Raw genomic sequence first — 22,945 nt, forward strand, 5'->3', positions numbered from 1 at the left:
TTGGGTCTAGTTGGAATTTTTCTTTAAAACAGGCATAGTGCTACACTGAGACTGTGCAGTGTAACTGAGCCAATAAATTGATTTTAATGGAAAATCTAATATATGTAGTGAGATTCAGGAAAGATTAACACCATAGTTTTCACTACTTGTTTATATATCATTAAAGAATGCTTTGAAAGGATTAGTAGAGAAAAGATTGTAAAATAGAATCATAGGATCATAGAATTGTAGAATTGGAAACGGATCCCAAGGGTCATCTAGTCCAACCCCCTGCAATGCAAGAATGTCAACTAGATCACACATGACAGATGGCTATCCAACGTCTGCTTAAAAACATCCAAGGAAGGAGAGACCACCACCTCTCGTGGGAGTCTGTTCCATTGTTGAACAGCCCTTACTGTCAGAACGTTCTTCCTGCCATCTTGTTCTATGTTTTCCCCTTCGAGTTTCAACAAACTCAAAGTTATTTTAAAATGTGTTAGAAACTATAACAACTGTGTTTTAACATTGCAAGGTAATATAGCAACTTAATTTCATATGGTATGTTGTTTGCATGAGCCCTCATGTGGTAAGAACTGGAAATAACTGAGGCAGCAAAACATGAAATTGTAAGTCAGCTAAATTGATTGTAAAAAGTATGCCTTGTTATTTCTTCCTTCCCTACAATCATTATTATTATTATTTTATTTTAGGCAGCAGTAAAATCCAAGAAGGCTACCGATACATATAAACTTTATGTGGAAAAATATGCTACAGCAAAATCTGATTTTGAACAAAAAATGACCGAAACTGCACAGGTAAACCTTCTTTTCAGTATATGCAAGGCAAACACTATAATTTGCACAGTCCCTGCTCTTCTCACTTACAGTTTTCCAAGGAGTCTGGAAAACGAGAATACGGTCAGCAAATTAAATAAAAGTGTTCCTAATCTGCACAGTTGGCTTTAAGTTCTGGGTTCAGAATTTGAACTTTTGTGTCAGGAAATACTTTTGGATAAGTTTTAAGTGCATGGGATAGAGAAACAACATTATACTCCCCCTGGCTAATTTCTTCTTACATAATGATTTGCTTCTTTCACCTGGATCAAATTTATTGTGGAATTTGTTTTGCTATTTGAATATTGCCATTTTAGTTTTGATATTAAACACTTAACTTTTGGTCCTAAAACTGTTCTTAATAAATAGAGAAATAACATAAACATGAAAAATATGTGAAGTATGCCTGCCATTTAAGGCAAGCTGAGAGCTTCCTTGGCAAAGAATGTCGTATTTGCAAAGCAAACAAACTGTACTGTGTTTGAGTTTGTGTATTTTAAGTTAGTTCTTTGTGTTGCACTAGAACAGAAGCTTCACATTGCATACTTGTTGGAAGATTCTTAATACACATCTCTTTATTTTGATTAGATTTGGCATATCATTTTTTTAAAGTACGTTGGCATTTATAGGATTGAACTGAATATCAATATAATTTGGTCCATTGGAGTTGTTGGTGACTGCAACAGAAGGGCAAAGTAAAAAAGTATAACAAATAAATAAAAAAGATTGATATAATTTCCTTGATCAAATTAAGTTCAAAATTTTGAATATAAAATATATATGCCAGGATTTGATAAGTTAATAAAGCAGAAGTGGCAGCTGTAGTCAATGAAGGCTAAACCTCACACGGGCCTTTTTTTAGTCTCATATTTATTTTTCAGTTTTTAAGTGTGCTGTCTAAACTCTTAAAACCCACAAAATGGGTCTGTTTCAAACATGATTGTATAGGGGAGAAATACTTTTTTCTACTCATCATATTAAGACCTTAACTTTCTGCAGTAGTAATGTTCATTTACTGAAATGTTACATGTGGCTGAGATGTATAGACTTTAGGTAGGGTTGCCATACGTCTGGAATTTCCTGGACATGTCAGGGATTCAAATGGCGAAATAAGCGTCCAGTGGAATTTTGAAAAACAGAAGAAGCTGTGCTATGTATAAGTGAATTTTCAGTTACTGTGGATAGGGCCTTACTTTGTCACATGATTGGTAGAGTCTTTGCAATATTAAGCAGCTGAAGGATGAGTTAGAACCAAGACTAGATATAGCTTAACTGATGAATGTCTTCCATAATCCCAAATGTGAAAGCAAGCTAATTATGGGAGCTCAGTGGACAGTTCAGTATATCAGTATTTAAAATCCAGTTTTGACTTAAGCTGTTTTAACTCTAAATAAGCTCTAAACACAACACTTATTTGTTCTGCAGAAATTTCAAGACATTGAAGAAATGCATCTGTTCCATATGAAAGAGATTATAGAATGTTTTTCAAATACAGTCAAAGAAGTTCACTTACAAATTGGCGAGGTGAGTTTTTTATAGTAGCTCTTATTATTCAGGCTATAAATTAAGATGTATTTCATCTTCACTGAAGTTTGTAGGTATCCAATTTTAGCAGGACTTGTATTTAATCTGCTGCTGTAGGTGTGGAGGAAGATATGGGTATGTGATAAACTTTCAATTAAGTTTTATAGATTGTTCCTCCAGTACCTGTATCTAGATGTAAAAATAATTTTGGTGATTGTGTATTTCTAGGATAAGAAGAAATAAAAAGCAGCTTGTACTTGGAGTATAAAGCAGTAAGATCCACAGACACCTGGTTCTTTTGTTGGTTGGGATAGTTTTTTCTTTTTGTATTGGATTTAAAAAGCTCTTTGGATCTCTTTGCTGTACACAGGCAGCACATATTCTTTGCCTGTATCATATAGTTTAGCTTAATAATATGTCATAAATTTTGGAAGAGATCTGAAATGCAAGATTCTTCACAAACTGCACCTAATCCAATAATAAGCTGTGAGCTAAGAACAGTATTTAGAGAAGTAGGAAACCTAAGGTGTAAGTTTGGTAATAACTGACAAGTGAGTTTTCCATACGGCTTAATTTTTAATGCACCATATTTGGGCCCATAGAGCTTAAGTCTGTGGAAACGCCCCACCATCAGACCCTCACTTTTCAAACTTATGGTTGTAAAGAGAGAAATGACATCTTTACAAAAGTCTAGTTGTGAGGAGCTTCACTTGAGATGATGGAGGTTAACCTTAATGCAGCAGTGGTCTTTGTCTTGAGACCTCTGGTAGTGGGAAGCACTGGAAACTACAATCTGCTGTAGTTCACATGTTTCCCAGTATCTTTAGATGCCTCAGAACTGGGTATCTTCTCCTGCTTTGATGCTCCTTAAAACATTCACCCTTCCTCAGTGCAAGGGTTAGATTGGGAAAAGGGTGGGCTGGTAGTGGGGAGGGCTTGCGGAGTGGCACTGAGTCAAAACAGTTTCTAAATGGGTCCAAATTTTAGTGTGGTTTGAGTATAACTTATAATTGGCCCAGACAGGGAACTCATATATTCACAACTCTGATCACCCTGATCCAGAGATCTGGTGGTAGCATGAGAAAACAAATGTATGTGACTAAGGTTGTTGATCTTTGTCATATGGGACAGGGACACTTGAGTCAATGTAATGCCCTCCAGATGTTCTTGGAGGACAACTCCTGTCTGTCTTCAGCATTGGTGATGTTGATTGGCACTCATGGGAGTTACAGTTCAACAACATCTGAAGGGCACCACATTGGCAAGCTCCATTCTGGTGTATCTGGCATGGGGCATAATTATTTTGCTGTTACCAAACAAATTTACTTGGAAATTGGTCCCCTTGACTTTTATACTTTTATTTACTATAAAAAGGATGCCCCTGAATCTAAATGAAGAAAACTCTTCGCTAGGCACAAAGTGGAAAATATATCTCTATTGGCATTTAGCATAAATGAATATTGTCTCATAGCTCATTTCCAGGAGTAAAACTTTGACTGCTGAATTTCCATACTGAATGCTTTTATCGTCATCTTGACTGTTTGAATTCTAAAACTTTATTTCTTCTTCTTCATGTAATTCAAGAGATCAGTTTGCCCATCTAGGATCTAAAAGCAACCTATCATAACAGTTTATATCTATTGTACCTTGTGTTCTAGTATTTTTATAGTTGTACAGTATTCATTATACTATTAGAATGTTGATATAGCATTTCTGCATATGGTTAAAAAATAACGCTAAGCAAAACTTATTTTTTATTCCCCAAATCTTTAGTTTGAGCTAAAAATACAGATATTTGAGATCAAAGGGATGGTGTTTATGATTTTGAAATTGTTTCTTTACACTTTTTTTGTTTTGGCCAAATGCTTATTAAGATTTAACTTAGATGGAGACATGCGTATGGTTTAATTTATATCATTGCATGTTTATATCGATTATAAACAGATATATCATGCTTATACTAAAAATGAAAGTGCCCTTGAGCGAGACAGAATGTATTTCTATCATTCAGATATTCTGAGTAATCCTAATATGTTTGGTATTGAAAGAGACCCTCAGTATGCCATTTGCAGACAGATTTGGACCCAAACAACTTTTTTAAAGAAACTAGGTTGTTCATATAAGGCACACATTTCAGGATCTCAGAGGGGCGTAGTAGTCCTAGCTTATTATATTAACAGTACAGTGTCTAAAATCCAAAGAGTGGCCAAGACATAGTCAAAAATATTGTGCTAGCTCTGTGATAATATTTACTTCAAACAGCTGACACCCCCCCCATCATATTACAAATTGCTTTTGAAACTAAAAGCAGTTTGCCAGTCACCATAGGGAATGTTTGAGGAAAACAACCCTAAGGCTTACAGAACTAGTTTCATGGTTTTTTGAGTCCCAGCCTGACACTTTTTAGTTATAAGAGCAAGATGGGAAGTGTAATAATTCAGCAATCCGTTTGTGTGCAAATTGCTGAAGCCCACAAAGTTATATTTACTAGTGTTCTTTTTCTCAAAGGTACATGAAGAATTTATAAATAACATGGCAAACACAACAGTTGAAAGTTTGATACAAAAATTTGCTGAGTCGAAAGGCACAGGCAAAGAGCGACCTGGTAAGAGATACAAAATAATTGATTTGGTATTTTTTTAAATAAAAGATTGCTTGATATTATCTTCTAGTGTTCAATGCGCACGCACGTGCGCGCGCGCACTCACACACCTCCATCTATGTAATTTTATTGAATTACAATAGAATGATACTATGCATATATAACTGTAATTTACTGGCAGTAATGAATGCAGATATTTAGTTCACTATCATGATTCTTTTTTCTTTGGAAGAAAAAAAATGCTGTGTGTGTTGGGGGGGAGGGACAATTGTGAAAAGGTGAATTCCATGCTGGGTATCATTAGGACAGGAATTGAAAATAAAACAGCCAACATGATAATACCATAGAAATCTAGGATGCAAATATACTTTGATTACAGTGTATAGTTCTGGTCACCGCACTTCAAAATGGATATTGTGGAACTGGAAAAGTTTAACCAAAATTATCAAGGGGATAGAGCAACTCCCCTATAAAGCAAGGTTATAGTTTTGGGTGCTTTTTGGTTTAGAGATAAAGTGAGTAAGAGGAGACATCATAAAGGTATATATGGTGTAGGGAAAGTGTTCAGGGTCCCCCCCCCCCCCATAAACCTAGAACTTGTGGACATCCAGTAACTGAATGTTAGAACATTCAGGACTGACAAAATAAAGTACTTCTTTGGTTGGTGCATAGTTAAACTCTGGAACCTGCTCCCACAGTAAGTAATAATGGTCATCAACTTGGGTGGCTTTAAGGATGTTTAAGAGGATTAGACAAATTCATCCAGGATGAGGTTATCAATTGCTACAAGTCATGGTGGCTAATATAACACTGAATACCAGTCGCTGACAATGGAAAAAGGGAAGAATTCTGTTTTGCTCAAGTCCTGCTTGCAGGCTTCCTGTGGGCATCTGGTTGGCCATTGGCCTCATTCAGCAGGCTCTTCTTACGTTCTTACAATATAAACATAGTTTTGAAATCTTTTATTTACAGTCAAACAAAGGTTAAATTCCTTCCATGTGACATTCAAACAGATTAAATTATTGATTCTCCAATCATATTCTTTCCTGTCTTCAGCAGTATTTTTTATTGCCTAATTGTGTTATGCTTAAAATAGTCCATAAAAATTAATAGCTGTGTTCTGTAAACAGCTGCCAAGTTTACCATAATTGTTCAGCACTTGTTGCACAATATTTTTAAACCTTGTCACATTTGTTTCTAGGCTAGCATTCTGATGTTCTGCAGATCAGTTACAATTTCCAAGGCATTAATTTCCATGACTAATAGGCATATATTACTTAGCATCATCTTATTTGATGTAGTATTGGAAAATCCCAGTAGAGACAAGACTTCACAGGCTAGAGTTTTGTACCCATGTTCCTTGGGAGTAAGGCTTACTTCTGAATAAACATGTATAGGATTGTAAATCAGCTTCCAGCTGTCCTCATTCTAAAAATAGAAACCTTTTTATTTTTATTTTTTTTCTGGGATCATTAAATGCACATAAAATCCAAAAGAGGAAATGTTGTAGAAATGGCTGGTTTCAACTACCCTGATGTAGACTGACTACAAATATGTTCCAAAGAGGTAAAATTCTAGATACCACAAATTACTGTATCTTAAAGTGGTTGGTCATAGAACTGACCTTGGACTTAATCTTTAGTAGTATCCATTACCTGGCATCAGATATGTGTTGTTAAGTCAGTTGGGAGCAGTGACCACAGTGCTATTAAATATACATGTAAATGACTGATTGCTAAGAAAATTCAACAGTCACGTTTGATTTCAAAACAAGAAACTTGTCCAAAATGAAGGGATCTGTAAAAAGGAATTTGAAAGGCAAAGTCAAGAAGGTAAAATCATTCAGATGCTTGAGAGTTGTTTAAAAGCACCATGTTAGAAGTCCAACTGGAGTGTATGCTGCAGATCCGGAAAGTTAGGAAGGCCAAGAGGATGTTAGCTAACCCTCATTTTAATTGAACATCATTGTATTCAAAGCAGAGCACAATACCTGTAGACACAATACATAAGTGCATGCACACAGCAAAGTTGATGTTGAATTACAATAAAATGCAAAAAAAGTTCATCTTTGACAACTTAATCAGAGCTTAAATGAATGCAAAACAAATACATTACAATTGATTTTTACAACCCCTGTAGAAATTCCAACCAGGAATTTACAGACCACATTAGCACCTATACCAGACCCAATTAGTTCTCCCTTACTTTAAGGGTAATACTTGAATACACTTTGCCTTCTCAGCTTCCATATTTTGCTTGAACATAGATATGCCCACAGTGTATATTAAAGGACAGAAACGGTGTAGTCTCTAGTTTTCTGTGCTTTATGGATAAATTGCTTGTGCAACTTTCTGCAGTGCTGCTTCAGTTTTTAAAAACAGGTATTGCTTTTTTATTTTGGCAGACTGAAGTTACAATAGGGCATTATTTGACTGAGCAGATGAGTAGTGTAATTAGGAAAAGGAGAGAATCTCAGGTTGATAGAGTTGGAGGAAATCAGTTTTACTATTTCTTTTTTAATTCACTGGCAGTGTGCATGACGCAGTAGTCAAAAGTTGTGATCTAGTAGTATACATAAATGATTTACAAAACCCATGGCCTGACCAAGCTAATATTCAAGGAGGTGAAACCTGTTATGGTTCCTCACCTGTACGCAACTCTTAAAGGTACAAGAACCCTGAACTCGTCTGCATTTGCTCTTATGCATGTATGTAAAACACATTCTAAAGTGCTGGGAAGGTTAGACTGTTCTGGTAGTTCAACTGGTTAACACTTCTACGGAAATTATCAGAAGTGTGAAAGAGATAAAAAATGGATATACAAGACTACAGTCATACCTCGGGTTGTAGACGCTTCAGGTTGCTTGTGATCAGGTTGCGCACCGCGCTGAACCCAGAAGTACCATATGTTCCGGCATATAAGACGACTTTTTAACCCAGGAAAACCACCCCAAAAGTTGGGGGTTGTCTTATACGCTGGGTATACGCGGAGCCACCTGTTGGGAAGGAGGAGAGGGAGCCAGTGAGCAGAGGCACCCCTTCTGCCATTGCTCCTCCTCCTTCCCACAAAGGGGACGCAGCCTCCTGTGACGAAGTGCAAGGCCCCGCCTCTTCCGTACCGGCACAGTGCGTGTTCGCGGCTGCTGCTCTCTCCTCACCGCGGAAAGTCCTTCTAAGCGCGGCGCTCGCCCACACGCCTGCTGCCGCCATCATGGGAGCCGGATCTGGCCTCCGCTGTGGCCGCGTGGGGTTTCGCTCAGCTCGCGGGTGCCATGAAGAGCCTGCCGCTGGAGGTGGTGTGCAGCTTCGGCCAGGACTCCAAAGAGCTGGGCGTCTCCACAGGTGAGGGCGGTGGAGGCCAAACTCTATAATTTAACAGCAAAAGTTGGGGGGGTCATCTTATATGCCCAGTTGCCTAATACGCCGGAACATGCGGTACCAGAACAGGTTACTTTGGGGTTTTGGTGCTTGCGCAGAAGCACTAAATTGCGCTTTGCACATGCTCAGAAGCACCAAATCGCAGTCCGTGCGTGCGCAGACGTGGCGCTGCAGGTTGCGAACGCTGCGGGTTGCGAATGTGCCTCCCACACGGATCACGTTCGCAACCCAAGTGTCCACTGTACTAAGATACAGCTTGGACTTTAACAGGATGAACCCTTAGATTGTTTGCTTGAAGGAATCGAAAGTAGGGAACACACACAAGATTTGTATATTTTGAATCTTATCCTTCTGGGTAACAATGGCATAATGTCGTATACTAAAACATCCAGTACATTTTTGAGTTTTAAAAGACATGCAGTACAGCCTAACATTATTATTTTTGTTAAGGCCCAAGTTATACAGAACCATTATTTTCATTCTGCATTGTGTGAGTGGACTTCAACTCATGCCACTGGCCTTTAACTTTCTCTTGCCCTCCCTGCATTTTAAAAAAACCTGCTCCAGAGGGTCCTCCAACCTTAAAGCAGATTTTGAGGGTGTGCAAGGGACTGCAAAGAGTAATGTGAATTCCCATTCTGTGAATGGAATTACATTACATATGCATATGGACAACTTTGGATACAACCCATAATATTCAAAATTATCCTGAACCTCATTGTTTCATTTTCTTGTTCATATATTGTTAGAATAACAAGATCTAATGCATCTTGTTTTCTTCACTGATCACAGACAAGACAGAGCTCCAGCACTAGTTCCTTATTTCCTGGGGAAATTGATCTGGATCCACTCTGGTTAAAGTTAGTTGTGTGATGAAAGTCAGTAATTGGATTTACATTAGTCATGATTGAACTGTTCTGTTGCAATGTGATTGGGTCATGACTAGCTGAATTGTAATCTAGGTATGATCATAGTGGTGTATGGTCAAATAATCTGATACATGGTCTTCCCATTTAACATAGCTTCTTGGTGAATTTTTGTTAGGACATTAATTAATAAGCATAAAACTAACCTTTCACAGCAGATTAAAATCCTACAAAGATATGTCTAGGTCTGACATGTCATACTTTGTAGCTCACAAAAATGTTTTGAGATTTATCTTTATTGTGTTTCCTTTTTTTTGTCTTTGGTTTCTTAATTTTCATTTTAGTACCATGAATTAATGTCATGGATATTGTTTGAGTGTGCTGATTGTATTGTGATCACTGACTCTCTGTAACCCAGGGAATATAACTTGGCATTGTGTTAAATTATTAAAATTCATTGTCACTGGATTTGTCTTGATAGAACCTTTCAGGTGTAAAGAATATGAAATGGAATATTGTGAATTTGACATGTATTTACCTTCAGTGACACAGGTACTACTGGCCTATTGTTGTTCTAAAGGGGAAACCCCTAAGTAATTGGGCTGCTTTGATTCTTTAGTATCTCTGCAGTTAAAGCCAGTTGCCAATCATAGTAAATGATTGTAAACAATATGTATTGCATTTCTTTTCACATGCTAGATTTTTTGATTAACATGTTTAGTGACTTTGTTTTGTTGTAATGATGTGGAAGAGATAAAAATGCATCTTGTCTTTCCAAGTCTAAATATAGCCACAGAGTTATCTAGAGAGTGGTTTGGTTTTTATTTATCAGTCAGAAAAAGCTACTGTTGGAGAATATTATTGACTGACAGTTTATATATCTCTCATTTTCAATTTGAAAATTTGTTGGTGCTAAATATGAAATGGCATCAGATGTTAGCAAGGAAAAGATTGCTTGTGTGTTTGTACATACAAAATTGACCTTTGTGATCCAGCTTAACATCTAAGTACTAAGAGCAATCATTTGTTTTGACAGCAGAATTAATTGAGGCTAAAACAGTCGAAATTCCACTTGTATCAAGCTGTTCATTAGGAATTGCTCTCTGGCTTTAGTGCTGTCAGAAAAATAACCTGTTCTGCTATGATTAAATAGCAGAATGATGGTCGGTCCACTGCATTTGAGAAAGAGGTTGAATAAACTTTCTACTGCGGAAACAATTCAGAAGTGACACGCTGCAAGGGGGGTCAGAATGTGCATTGATATCCAGCTGAGCTGTCAACTGGCACTGAGCCAGACACGCAAAGCTTTGCCATTTTGAAGCAGCATGTGAGGCATATGCAGTTTTTTAAAAAATTGTCCTCCTTTCATGCATGATTTAATGCCAGAGGGAAAAAACCCTTTTGTTTTCATCTAAAACCAAGCATATTGTCTGCAGTTATATTTGCAACTACGAGTAGCTTTTTAAGCTTATGTCACTTTTAAATAGAGGCTACTTTTTATTATTCAATGTAACATTTTAGCAATATGTAAAAAACAATTTGTTATAATTTAAGTTGGTTAGCATTCCTTTATGCTCCACAAAATATGTTCCTAAGATACTCTCTTTTTTGTTTTAATTTCCATTGTAAAGCTACTAAAATATTTTGAGAATGCATGTGTACTGTTTATCTCTTACAAAACAAGAATTTTCAACACACATCCTTTTTTCCTCCTTTCCTATTTAAATAGCCAACATACAGTATTTTCCACTTCATTCATTTTTTTCCTTTTTTTAAAAGTTCCTTCAGACCCATGAGTGTGTAGCTGCTGTCTTCATCAAGCTTGGCTTATCCATTTCTGCAGAATACACACTAGTTGACCGATCATGACACTTTTCTCTAACTGGTTGACAAAGCATTTAACTGTTTTCAAGGCCATTAGTGCCACTTCACAGATTAATTAGGTGGCAGGTGACACTGTGACATGACTGGGGTTTTTTTGTTTTTTGTTTTACTGTCTCATTAATCTCTCTTGAGAGATGAAGTGCATCACTGGTAACTATTTGTCTAGCATGCAAAAGATCAAAATAGAATTGGATGTAATACTATATTTACTACTATTACTTCATCAATGTAGTTTCCAGTTCAGCTGAATTTGTCAAAATGGTGTCAGCTATGTTTGTTTATCCTTCTTAAATAATTGTGTTAACAGCACAATCATCAGACTCCTGATACTATATGCCTTATATGGTAATGGAAGATATGATTTGCAATTATATGTATATTTCTTATAACATAATACCATATGTTTAAGATCATGTAACTTCCTGCGGATCAGTATAACTAGATCAGTGGCAGGAAGCCTCTTTTAGGCCACTGTTATGGACTGGCTGGATTCAGAGGAGTGGGGGGGCACCAAGTTGGGGAACCCCCAAGGAAGTAAGGCTTAGAGCAGCCTTTCTCAACCTGTGGGTTCCCAGATGTTGTTGATCTACAACTCCCATCACCCCTAGCTAGCAAGGCCAGAGCTCAGGGATGATGGGAGTTGTAGTCCAACAACATCTGGGGACCCACTGGTTGAGAACCGCTGGCTTAGAGACAGGGGATTGGTGGTGGGATTACAGTGAGTGGTCAGAGGGAGAAGAGGGAGCAGACTGCGAGGAGGAGGTGTCAGATGCTGAAGAGGAAACAGGGTTTAGTGAGCAGGAAGACGCCCAGCTCCAACTGTCTATTCCATCTGTAGCTATGGTAGACTAATGCTTGGAGGCAGTGATGAATTAGAAGAGGGTTAATAAACTATGATTTAATCCCAATAAGATGGAGGTACTATGGATCAGCAGTTATGAAGTCTAGGAATTGAGGAGGTGGAGTATTTAGGATAGGGTAGCACCCACCCACCCCCAGTGTAGCAGGTACATAGCTTGTATGTATTTGAGCCATAGCTATCATTAGAGGCACAGGTGACCTCTGTAGCAAAGGACTGTATACAGTGGACGCTCGGGTTGTGAACGTGATCCATGCGGGAAGCACGTTCACAACCCGCAGTGCCGCGTCTGCGCACGCGCGGATTGTGATTCAGCGTTCCGGTACTTCCAGGTTCATTGTGGTGTGCAACCCGAAATCGCGCAACCTGAAGCGTCTGTCACCCGAGGTATGACTGTATACAGCTCTAGTTCATTCAACAGCTACAACCTTTCCGGAACCGAGATAGCTTGCTATCAGTAACCTATGTTGTAGTGACCTTGCAGTTGGATTATTGCTATGAGCTCTACATGAAACTGCCCTTGGAAATGGTCCAGAAATTGCAATTAATGCAGAATGCAGCTGCCAGGTTGTTAACTGCAATATCTAGATGGGATCACGTAACACCTATCCTAAAAGCTCTGCACTGGCTGCCTGAATGCTGCCAGGATCAATTCAGAGTGTTAGTGATGGTTTTAAAAGCCCTATGTGTCTTGGAGCCCAATTATCTGGAGGAGTGCTTCATCTAATACCAGCTAATTCATTTCTTGAGATTGGTTGTGGTCTGTGTCTGTGTGTATACTCTTTTCCCAGTCTCTGCCAGGATTCAAGTGAGGCAATACACATAGAAGGGCTGCCTCTATGGTTGGATTGTAATTCTGGAATGATGTCTCCTTAGTTGTAATATATTTGTACTTTAATTGATCTCCTACATTTTTTAGTGTATATATGTTATTAGTGCTGTTTTGTTTTATTCTGTTCATATGTTTGTACATCACTGTGGGTTGTTTCCAAGGGTGGCAGTTTGTAAATAAATACATAATTTATTGATTAAGTTTACTTTGTGTGTGGATCTCAACTTAGAAATAAATTTGGTGGGAGTGTAGGTACTTGTGCTTTAAAAGCTGTCCCATTAAGGGCTGGATAAGTGGTCTACAAGAACTCTATCTAAAAACTACCTGCAATCCTGTCTCACAAACAAGCAAACAAACAAACAAACAAACAGGTTCATCTGTGGTATATCTATAGAATTCTGCCAAATGCAGTATGTGTATGGTAAGACATTTTTGTCTTATAATACTCATTGATAGGTTTTATGATCTTTCTGAATTCAAAATCTAGTGAAGTCCAGGAGCTGCTCATTGATTAAAGCAGTTAAGACAAAAATCAAGAGAAAGGTGTATACAACTAGGTTTTATTCCAGAGTAAAAATACATATGCTGCACATTGTATTCAGTAATATTTACATGCGTTTTAACATATTTATGTTACAAAGAGGCATCATTTCAGTTCTTTCATAATCACTGTTCACACATTTATTTGAAAGAGAAGCAGCTAAAACTAACATGCATGCACAGTCCAGGCATTATGTGTAGCACAAGCATTTTATATCCTGAAGGCATTTCCCCCCTTAAATCTCATTGGATAGAAGTACTGGTAGATTTTGTCGTCTTTTGAATGGCCTAAACTGTGTTATTTTATCCTTAAACTGTGAAGGGGTTACAAAATGTAACTTCCTGAGTTTAGATACAAAACATTCTTATTTACAGTTTGTAAAATTGCTCAACTGAACTTTAATTTTCAGAAAAATTAAAACATCTATATAGTCTCTACTTGTGCAATAACAAGTAGCCTCTTTTTGTAGTTAAAACACTGTCCTAGTTCTTGGTATGAAAAAAAGAATGCCACTTAAAATCAAATTATCAAAAAAACAATTTTTGGAATGCACTTCATAATAAACCTTGACCATTTGGTCAAGGGACTGAGGGGAGTTAAAGTCCAGCAGCTACAGATTCAAGAAGATGAAATCACATTAGGGGTTTGACTGGTCTCAGTAGGCAGCCAAAATTTGTGCTTCTCATTAATCCTATTCTTAGGAGAAAATAGATTCTCATTCATCATGGTGAAAAAGCCTCTGTCATGTGAAAAGTAGTGATCATTGTCACTGTTTTTTCACTGTTGCCAAAGCTTAGTGCAGTCTTAGGGATAAGACTCTGCCCTTCTCCAGCCTTGGGAAAAGGGTGGGGGTTCCTTCCAACCTTAGGCTAAAGGCCCCTCCAGACTGGTGGTGTTTTTGCAGATGTCTTCTGCAACATATAATTGACACAATAACAGTGAATCAGTGCCGTATGATTTTTTAAATTGCATTTTTATTGGATTTTTTCTTCTAATGTATGTATTTTATTATATTACAGTCTGACCCCCCACCCAAAAAAACCCTTTAAAATTGCCAAGAAACAGCAATTGAAATGAACTGTGCTAGATGCTGCATATTTTTAAATTGTATTTCAATTGCCTCTTTTATTTCTCATACATTATTATTTTATTCCATGGACTTGTTTGGAAGCCACTGATCAAACAAATTGATTGAGTAAATACTGCCACCCTAGTCTTGATACATAATGTTTCTCCATAAATTAAAACAAGAAACAGCATTAGAATAACATTGATTTTCCATTGTTTAAAGGACTTATTGAATTTGAAGAGTGTAATACAGCCAGTGCAGTTGAAGGTGAGTTTTTCTTGTATTGTTTATCATTCAAGATGTACTTCTTACATCATTTCTAGTGAAAATTGGGGAAAGGGTTAAAAAAATATAAGGATTAAAAGTAAGAAGTGAAGTCGTTTGCTCTAATTAAGATTAAATGAAGTTAATATATTTCTGATATAACAGGAAATGATCAGCAGCCTTATGTTTTGTCTCAATTAAGAGTCAGAACTTGCTCAGTGTGGTCCCATCACAGATGCTAGAGAGAAGTTGGCTAATGTTCAGTATCCTATTAGTGAGGGAGTGGCAAATTTCACTCACATGCATACATAAACATGTCCTTATATATGAATGTCCCTGTATCTAAACCATGCCATTTCCAAGTATCCCATAGATCTTCTGTTCAATACTTTGGTGTTGCTTCTTGGTCCGCAAACCAATTATTAGCACCTTAGTGGAAACTAAACCAGGGTATTTTGGATGCTTTCTGTTGATCTAATGGCAGAGCTAAAGATTGGGGTTGATGTTTTGAAGTAGTTGCATTCTTTTTTGTGAGCAAAGTCTGAAAAGATGGCTTCACACAATGGAATTTGTCCTCTAGGATGCACTGGGTTTCATTCTTGTCCTCCATACTTTGGAAACCGCTATAAAACAAAGGGGAGAATACGTATGACATACTGGAATAATATACCAATAACATTTAAGCTGGTTCTGATGAAAAGGGATAGTAAGCATTGAACAGATACTTTGAGTGATAAACTACTTGAGGATGACAAGACTAAAACTCAATCCAGGCAAGACAAGATGTGGGTATTGGTAGTTCTCTTATGTGCAACATAAAATGATACATATTTATCATATATTTATACATATTATTAATAATATTAATAATATTAATTTATTATTATTATTAATACATATTATGATACATAATAACTTCATGTTATTTACTGCAATAGTGTATCTCATTCTGGATATGCCTGAGTCAAGTGTCATTTTGTGTACATAAGGGTGCAAGGACTACTCTGCATAAAGATCATTTCCATATTTACAAACTCGAGCTATGTGCTGGAGATTCATATACCTATTCTGTTAACTAATATTTAATCTTAATTTCCATCTAACAACACATTGTCTGCTTTGCAGGGATAAAGCCTAGAAAAAGAAAGCATTTTGTGTTACCAATTAGTAGAAAGGGAAAAGATGCAGAATCTGTGTAAGTATGTTTCAAACTTGCTAGTAAATCGTTTAATGTTTGGTTTTTTAAAAAATAGAAGCATAAATATTTCTATCTTTTTAAATTTTATTATTAATGCTGTAAGAGATAATGCTCCAATAAATTCCTATATACCCCTCCCCCCCCCCCAAAAAAAAACAACTTCCCCAATTTTTAAGTGTGGGGGTCACAATTTGGGAATCTTTATGGATTCTAGGTAGCAATTGTGGCTAGGAGTGGTTTTCCCTAGGTCAGGTTAGGGGACAAACTGCATCAAATTTTTGGAGGATCGTGGCTATTTCTTAGGGTTTGAATCATCATCAGCAAATCTTCTGGCTAGAGCCAGGATTTTGAGGATGTGACTCCTTCGTTATGGTAGTTTCACAGGCTGTGCATCCCACCATTTTCTGAGGTGTGATCAATGGCAGCTCCTGTCAAGACCTTTGCCCTTGTCTCTACTTCCCCCGGGAAATCCTCCTGGCCACTTCACTAATTTTCCATAGGCAGCTAAATACATTGTTATTCTAGCATCCCAGTGTCTGAATTTATCTTCTTTTTATGTATAGTTATATATGTATGCTTTTATTAACATTAGCTGCTGCTGCTGCTGCTGTTATTTTTGTTGCCTTGGGCATTTTTTTTTTACCTGAAAAGTGATATATGGAAATGGAAATGGAAAGTGATATGTGGAAATGGAAAAGTGATATATGAATCCTGAAAAATTAAATAACTGCCTATAACCTGATTTTAAAGGTGTTCTAAAGCAGCTATGTATCTGGTGAGATGTTAACTAGAAAACCAAAAGAGATTTTGGTAAATAAAAACCATAGCTATTATAACAATTCACTATTTTTTTAAACAGGGAATGTCCAGATGCTGATTCAGTTGTAAGTATTCTTATATTGATCAAAGTTATTCAAGAAATTTGTTGTTGTTGTTAATTGAATTTATATACCGCCCTATACCTGAGGGTCTCGGAGGTTCACAGTCTCTTTAGTTTCAAACAAGTTATGTATAGTGTGTTCCTTTCATCATTTGTATTTCTAGTTCCTCTTGGCCGTATTATCAGTGTTTAATCTGAGATGACAGAAAGGTGGAACTCCCTGTGGCTGAAATGAAAGAACGGATTTCCAGAATAATCTGAATTTTTTCCTGTAGAAACGGCAGCTATCAACCCATGTATTAGGCCTCTAATATTCTAGAAAATTCATGGGTTTCGTTTCTTTTGTTTAAAATTTTTTGTGAAATGAGAATGTCTCATAATAAAAAGCACAAAATAAACAGATATAAAATGTATATCTGTCAAATAAACTTTTTCTCTTGTAAACCCACTCTGAAGTTGCTTTTTTCTGAACTGTTGCAAGAAGCCGAAGCAGATCAAGTTTTTGTGTGATTTTATGTTGCTCAAACTGATACGTTTATTCCAGGAATTAGGCCATTCACAGAGTGAAACATAAGTCGGGTTGACTTACAATGTTTACTCTTTGACTTGTTTGTTTTGTTGCTCATTGTTTAATAATTAATGAAACAAATCCAAGTGTAAATGTGTCTGGCATATTCCTTTCAAGCTACACCAAGCATGATCACTCACTCTCCCCTTCCCCAGAAGAATAACTCGGCTTCATGGTTTTCAAAACATACATTTTATTTCCTTTCTGTAGCATTTTCGAAGTGTTACACATATACTCAGTCTCTTTAATGCCAGTTTTACTAAGAGGCAACATTCTTCAAACTTCACTTTATAACAAAAGTTATGCAAATATAACAAATATGTGAAAAGCACTAAGTAGAGTATTTCCCACCATCATTTTTCTGTCATCAAATAGATGTCCTCAAATTGAAAATGTTTTTGGAATTGTTTGAACTGGCTGGCATGACTCATTTTAAATATCTTCAAAATGTATCCATATGTTTTTTAAAATGTAGCATTGAACTTGTGGTTGATAGTGACTTTCTTGTGTAGAAGCAGAAGGAAACAAAGAGCTGGTCTTAGAATATTGATCACTGCTCTAATGCACTTGAATCCAATGCCTTTAGCCAAGGCAATTTAAATGCCTTAGTAGAGATGGTATAATAGTGATTGTGTTGCTACCAGTGTAGCCTATTGTGGTGTTCACTTGGTCCTTTGAAACATAGGTCCCAATATATAATGAAATAGATCAGGGGTGGGGAACCTCCTTGACTCTGGGAACCAGATCCTTATCAGGATCAGTCTTAGAGGCCAAATTTGACAGGTGGGCAGGGTGTATTGCTCCTAGGAGGCTGGGGAATGTGTTATGAATCCCCTGGGCTACCGCTGGATAGGCAAGTAAAGGTTTTAGGTCACATGGAAGGGGACTTACCAAGGCAGATATTTGTAAGCTGAAATATAATTTAAAATTATTATTTTGTAGTTACTATTCTTTAGCTAAATAGCAATATTTCATAAGTATGAATATAGCAACAGTAGAGCACTGTAAACCAGCTGCTCCGTATCTATGCTTTTGGACCACCACCTTTTCCACATTTTACGCTCGCAAAAAAAGGCAGCTTACCTGCTGCTGCTTTGGTATTGCATCCTTGTTCTTCAGTTTATGTCACAAGCTATCCAGAGTCTTTGTTTAACGGACTTTGTTGCATTTAGCTATGATAGGTAACGTAATAGCTTTCCAACTTTAACGATATAACTTCAAAAGTTCTTTGGTTGTATGAGAATGTACACATGGCCTCTAGCTATTTGTATTTGTTCGGTTTACTTTGTTGTCAAGTCTCGTTAGGATATTTAACATGGTTAGCTTGAGGTCAAGCATAACAAAAGCTTCGTGATTCTAAACAACTAGTGCTAAGGTATTGAACCGTGTGATGCCACTCTCTGTTTTTAAATCATGTTGCTTTATAAAAGCAAAATGTGCAGGTTCTTGAAAGAGAAACTGTCTAAATAATCTGGATGAATATTTTCTGATGCATTTTTCTGGTTGTGATTATGAAGTTGGTATTTGTTGAGAAATTTGTAATCCTAAGAGAGAGAACTTGTTTTGCAATGTATAAAAAGCGTAAAATTGCTAATCTTCAGGGAAAGGACATAAGAAGCATAATTAATGGGTCTATAAAAAAGCTGTCATGTGATTGCCTTACCCATTAAACATTCTGTGTAAACTAATGTCAGTTGGCATAGCTCTGTCTGTTCTTGACCAAAAATTACTATTACGATGCAGTAGAAGGAACTGCTTTTCACATTGAGGTACTACAAGGAGTAAATGCAAGAGTGATGCTTGCTTCTGCTTTGCTGGGATAATGTGAAGTAGGTATAACTTGCATCCACATTTTGTTGCTTCTCTGAATCAGAATCAGAATCCGATTGCTTCTCTGAACCTGCCAATGCACCCAGAGTTTATTACATCTGTAAAATTTCAGGGCACTGTGATGGTGCATTGGCATTTTCATTATGAGAGCCTCACATCTAGGGGGTCGGCAACCTGCAGCCCATGGGCCACAAGTGGTCCATGGGGGTCATTTAAATGGCCCACGAGCTGCCCCCCAACTGAGCTGCCCACTCAGTGAGCCCCCCTGTGCTGCGCTAAACTGGCGCAGCACAGAGCAGGGACTTACTTCCATGGCACTGGAAATCACGTGTGCAGACGCCGAAAATCACATCTGCAAAGACACAGGCACCAGAAATCACGCAATCCAGCCCACAGAGCGATCTCCACGGGCGTGAACAGACCCAGGCCCATCGGTACATACTCAAACCTAAATTGAGAGGCTCTGGGGGTTACAGGTTATCCTATTCTGTATTACTCTATATTAGGTTAATTCTATATTAGCTTAATTTCACCCATTCTAAACCCTAAATGAAGTTTTTAAAATGTATTTAAAATTTCCTTCAGAAGGTTGAATAGCATGCATAAAAATAGTAAAGCAGTGTAAAATCGCAAATACTATATTACATCTAAAAGGGGTCAGGGCTTCCTGAATGTCAAGATGAAAGAAAAGTAATTGAAAATGCCATTTGTGCTGCTATCATGTGCACTCAATTGGGAATGAATCCCAGAGAGAAGCCATCTGTTCCCGGTGCACACCTTGATTGCTGTTAAGAGCAACATATGAAAATGCCATAACTGTTCCTGGTAGGTTGTAACAAACCAGTGCTGATCTTGCAACAGAGTTGTAGGTTTCTGGCAGCTGGCAGTAGTCTATACCAGGTGCAATATTGGAACAATAATCAAAGGCTGCAGTGTAGTCTGTCAAGGTTATGAAAGCAGGAATAATAGGTCATAAATTCTTTCTGGAGTACATGTAATTCCTATGCTTGATTGGTCAGCTATCTCTTGTTTTAAGTGTTGTAAGGGGAAAATAGCTTCACTAATGTGGTATATTGTGTGTAGTTCAGTGGACACTGTTTTGGACATAGATTTGCAAGAGTTTCTTTTTTCTCCAGACTCTTTAGCTAGGTTTATCTCCCAGTTTTGATTCCCTAATTATTCAAAATGAACTGTGAATGCTATAAGACTTGTAAAGTACCAAATTATGAGTACTGTAACCTGATTCCTCTGAACTCGTGGCTTGAAGTTCTGATGAGATAAACACTGCTGCTTTCATAAACAGGTTTAAAAATAATCAACAATACATTATGCTTGCTTTGACATCTATTGGAAAATATTTTGATAGTGATCTAATAAGTTACCTGTTTTCTTTCCAGAACATTCCGGATGTTGATGATGAAGGTTATAGCATTAAACCAGAAGCTAGTCAGAATATCCTTTTAGTGTAATGCTTAATTATGAATCTAGGGCATGAGCCCTGCTGGATCCATGTCAAAGGCCAGTCTAGTCTAGCATTTTGTTCATGTAGTAGCTAACCAGATGCCTAAGAGATGCTGACAAGCAATATGTGTGCCTGCTTGATAGCATTCTCTTGCTTGTGATCTGAAGCAACTGCTACACAAAGGCACCCTGCCACTTGATACTGGAGCCATTGTGACTAGTGGTCACTGATAACCTTATCTTCCATAAATTTATCTGATCTCCTGTTAAATCCATCTCAGTTTCCTGTGTATCCCATTATTATGGTTCATTGGATAACCTTGCTTTTTCCACAATCCGCATGTTATCTTGTTTTCTAAACTAGAAAGCCACAAATGTTGTAACCTTTCCTCATAGGGAAGTTGCTCCAGCCTCTGTATAATTTTGGTTGCCCTGGTTGTGTACAATCTCTTCACAAAGCTTTATGAATATGTAAAGGACTAATATCAGTGATTTTTGTGGGTCTTAAAAATACTGTTTAGCAACTTATTAACTTGCTGTTGCTCTATGTTTGTGTGTATGCATAGAACAGTGCTATTAGTTATTATGTGATTAACTTCATGACGTTCACCTTAACTGCAAATAACATACCAAAGCGAACCACTTCTATTCTTCAAGTGATTCTGACTCTGAAGATGATGAACCAAGGAAGTTCCATGTGGAAATTAAGCCTGTACAGGCAAATAGTAGTTCTCATTATACAATGCCTTCACTGGATGAATTAAAAGAATCAATAGGGAACATCACACTTTCACCAGCTATATCTGTAAGTAAACTGAGCACAATATTTAGTATATCAGGCACAATCGGTAAATAGTACTTTAAAACTAACCATTTTAGCACAAATGTAGAATATCTCAATTGCCTATTTTTAATAAGTTACATATTTCAAATTATAAAAGGATGAATTTTGGAATGTGGTATACCAGGGCTTTGGAGCAAGAGCAGAGACGCTGCCTGTGTATATATGGAGTTAAGGGAGTACATATGAGGTTAACATAGAGCCACTTTTTTTATTAACAAGAGCCTCATTATTCAGAAACAAACACCCCAGCCCAGTTTTTGAAGCTATATTTTGAACAGATTATGTTATATTCTAACTGTAATCATATACGCTAAAGTCAGTTTTTTAGGTTTTTGTGCATGTTAGAATTACAATATTTTTGGCATGGTCCTACCCTATGCCAGTCAAGGCAGGCGAATACATTTTGTTGGATTCCTATACTCCATCTTAACTGTCTTTAGAAAAGTGAGAAACAATCAGGTTCCATCCTACAGTGCAACCTGTCACATAACATTATTCGTTTGCATTTTACATGGATAAAGATGTCCCTGGCTAACTCTACAAATTTATCTTCCCCCAGACTATATCTGCCTCAGGTGTTATGAATCCAACAAACTATTCTATCTGTGCTTTGGCTTTTTCTGTACTGGAGTGGCTGCTGCTATTATGAGGTGGAGTCTGTTTCTCAAAAGGCTAGGGAGAAGGGTTTAAAACAGTGTTTCTCTAACTTGGGTCCCCAGCTGTTGTTGGCCTACAATTCCCATCATCCCTAGCTAGCAGGACCAGTGATCAGGGATGATGGAAGTTGTAGTCCCACAACCGTAGGGAACCAAATTTGAGAAACACTGGTTTAAAATATCTCATTTAAGAACATTTCTATATAATTTCTATATAATCCAGTAGACATTCATTTTAACTATTTGTGTGTCAAATCTGAGCTTTTTCTAGTTTTCTAGTTGGTACCATTCAGACCACACCATCAGGATTCTTGCCTTTTTCTTTAAAATGTTAAAATTATCTTTTACACTTGGGCTTTTTTATTACATTAACCTTATGGCTTGATGCTTCAAGATTCAAAGTTGTGGGGAGGGGAATACAGTAGTACATTTAACTTGCACCAAATCGTATGTAATTATGTTTTCCCTATTTTATTTTGTATGCTGACATCAGAGACATAGTCCTGTAAGTATTAAATTATATTTACCATAGTTTACTTCTAATTAAAACTTAGTCGTGTGGGCTGGTGATTGTTTTGAGTGTGTGCATACGTGTGTTTCATGGTGGTGAACTTCAAGCTTGCTTTTTTGCTGCGCTTCCAAGACACTTTGAAGCGTTAGAGGCAATTGGCCCCTGACCTTATACTGTGTGAGGTCAGGGGCAAGGGAACAAGTGGCTGTCTCTTGTGGAGCAGTGTGGTCCCCATGACAATCATCTGAATTGGGGCACTATGTCAATTTCATATGAGCAGCTTTTTTAAAAAAACAAAAAAACCTGTATTTTGCTTCCCTAGCTGCTTTTGATCAGTAATTTACTTTCATGAAAGCCCAGCACA

At 37.3% G+C, this 22,945-nt stretch overlaps 1 protein-coding gene across 2 annotated transcripts in view; it reads left to right on the top strand.

Annotated features, from left to right (window-relative positions):
- Nucleotides 1-22,945, top strand: part of FCHO2 (FCH and mu domain containing endocytic adaptor 2) — a 63,900-nt gene that overhangs the window by 22,144 nt on the left and 18,811 nt on the right. Inside the window, exons 6-14 of one of the 2 annotated variants that reach the window (XM_083403897.1) lie at nucleotides 693-797; nucleotides 2,241-2,339; nucleotides 4,848-4,944; nucleotides 14,592-14,636; nucleotides 15,759-15,828; nucleotides 16,691-16,715; nucleotides 20,507-20,561; nucleotides 21,197-21,375; nucleotides 22,564-22,575. In XM_083403897.1, the coding sequence (XP_083260023.1) occupies nucleotides 693-797; nucleotides 2,241-2,339; nucleotides 4,848-4,944; nucleotides 14,592-14,636; nucleotides 15,759-15,828; nucleotides 16,691-16,715; nucleotides 20,507-20,561; nucleotides 21,197-21,375; nucleotides 22,564-22,575 (687 nt within the window). Of the gene's footprint in view, nucleotides 1-692; nucleotides 798-2,240; nucleotides 2,340-4,847; nucleotides 4,945-14,591; nucleotides 14,637-15,758; nucleotides 15,829-16,690; nucleotides 16,716-20,506; nucleotides 20,562-21,196; nucleotides 21,401-22,563; nucleotides 22,576-22,945 lie in introns of both variants that reach the window. The other variant, XM_083403898.1, reaches the window with a different exon arrangement.

This window comes from Podarcis tiliguerta, assembly GCF_965153285.1.
Source record: "Podarcis tiliguerta genome assembly, chromosome: 11".
Lineage (NCBI taxonomy): Eukaryota > Metazoa > Chordata > Lepidosauria > Squamata > Lacertidae > Podarcis > Podarcis tiliguerta.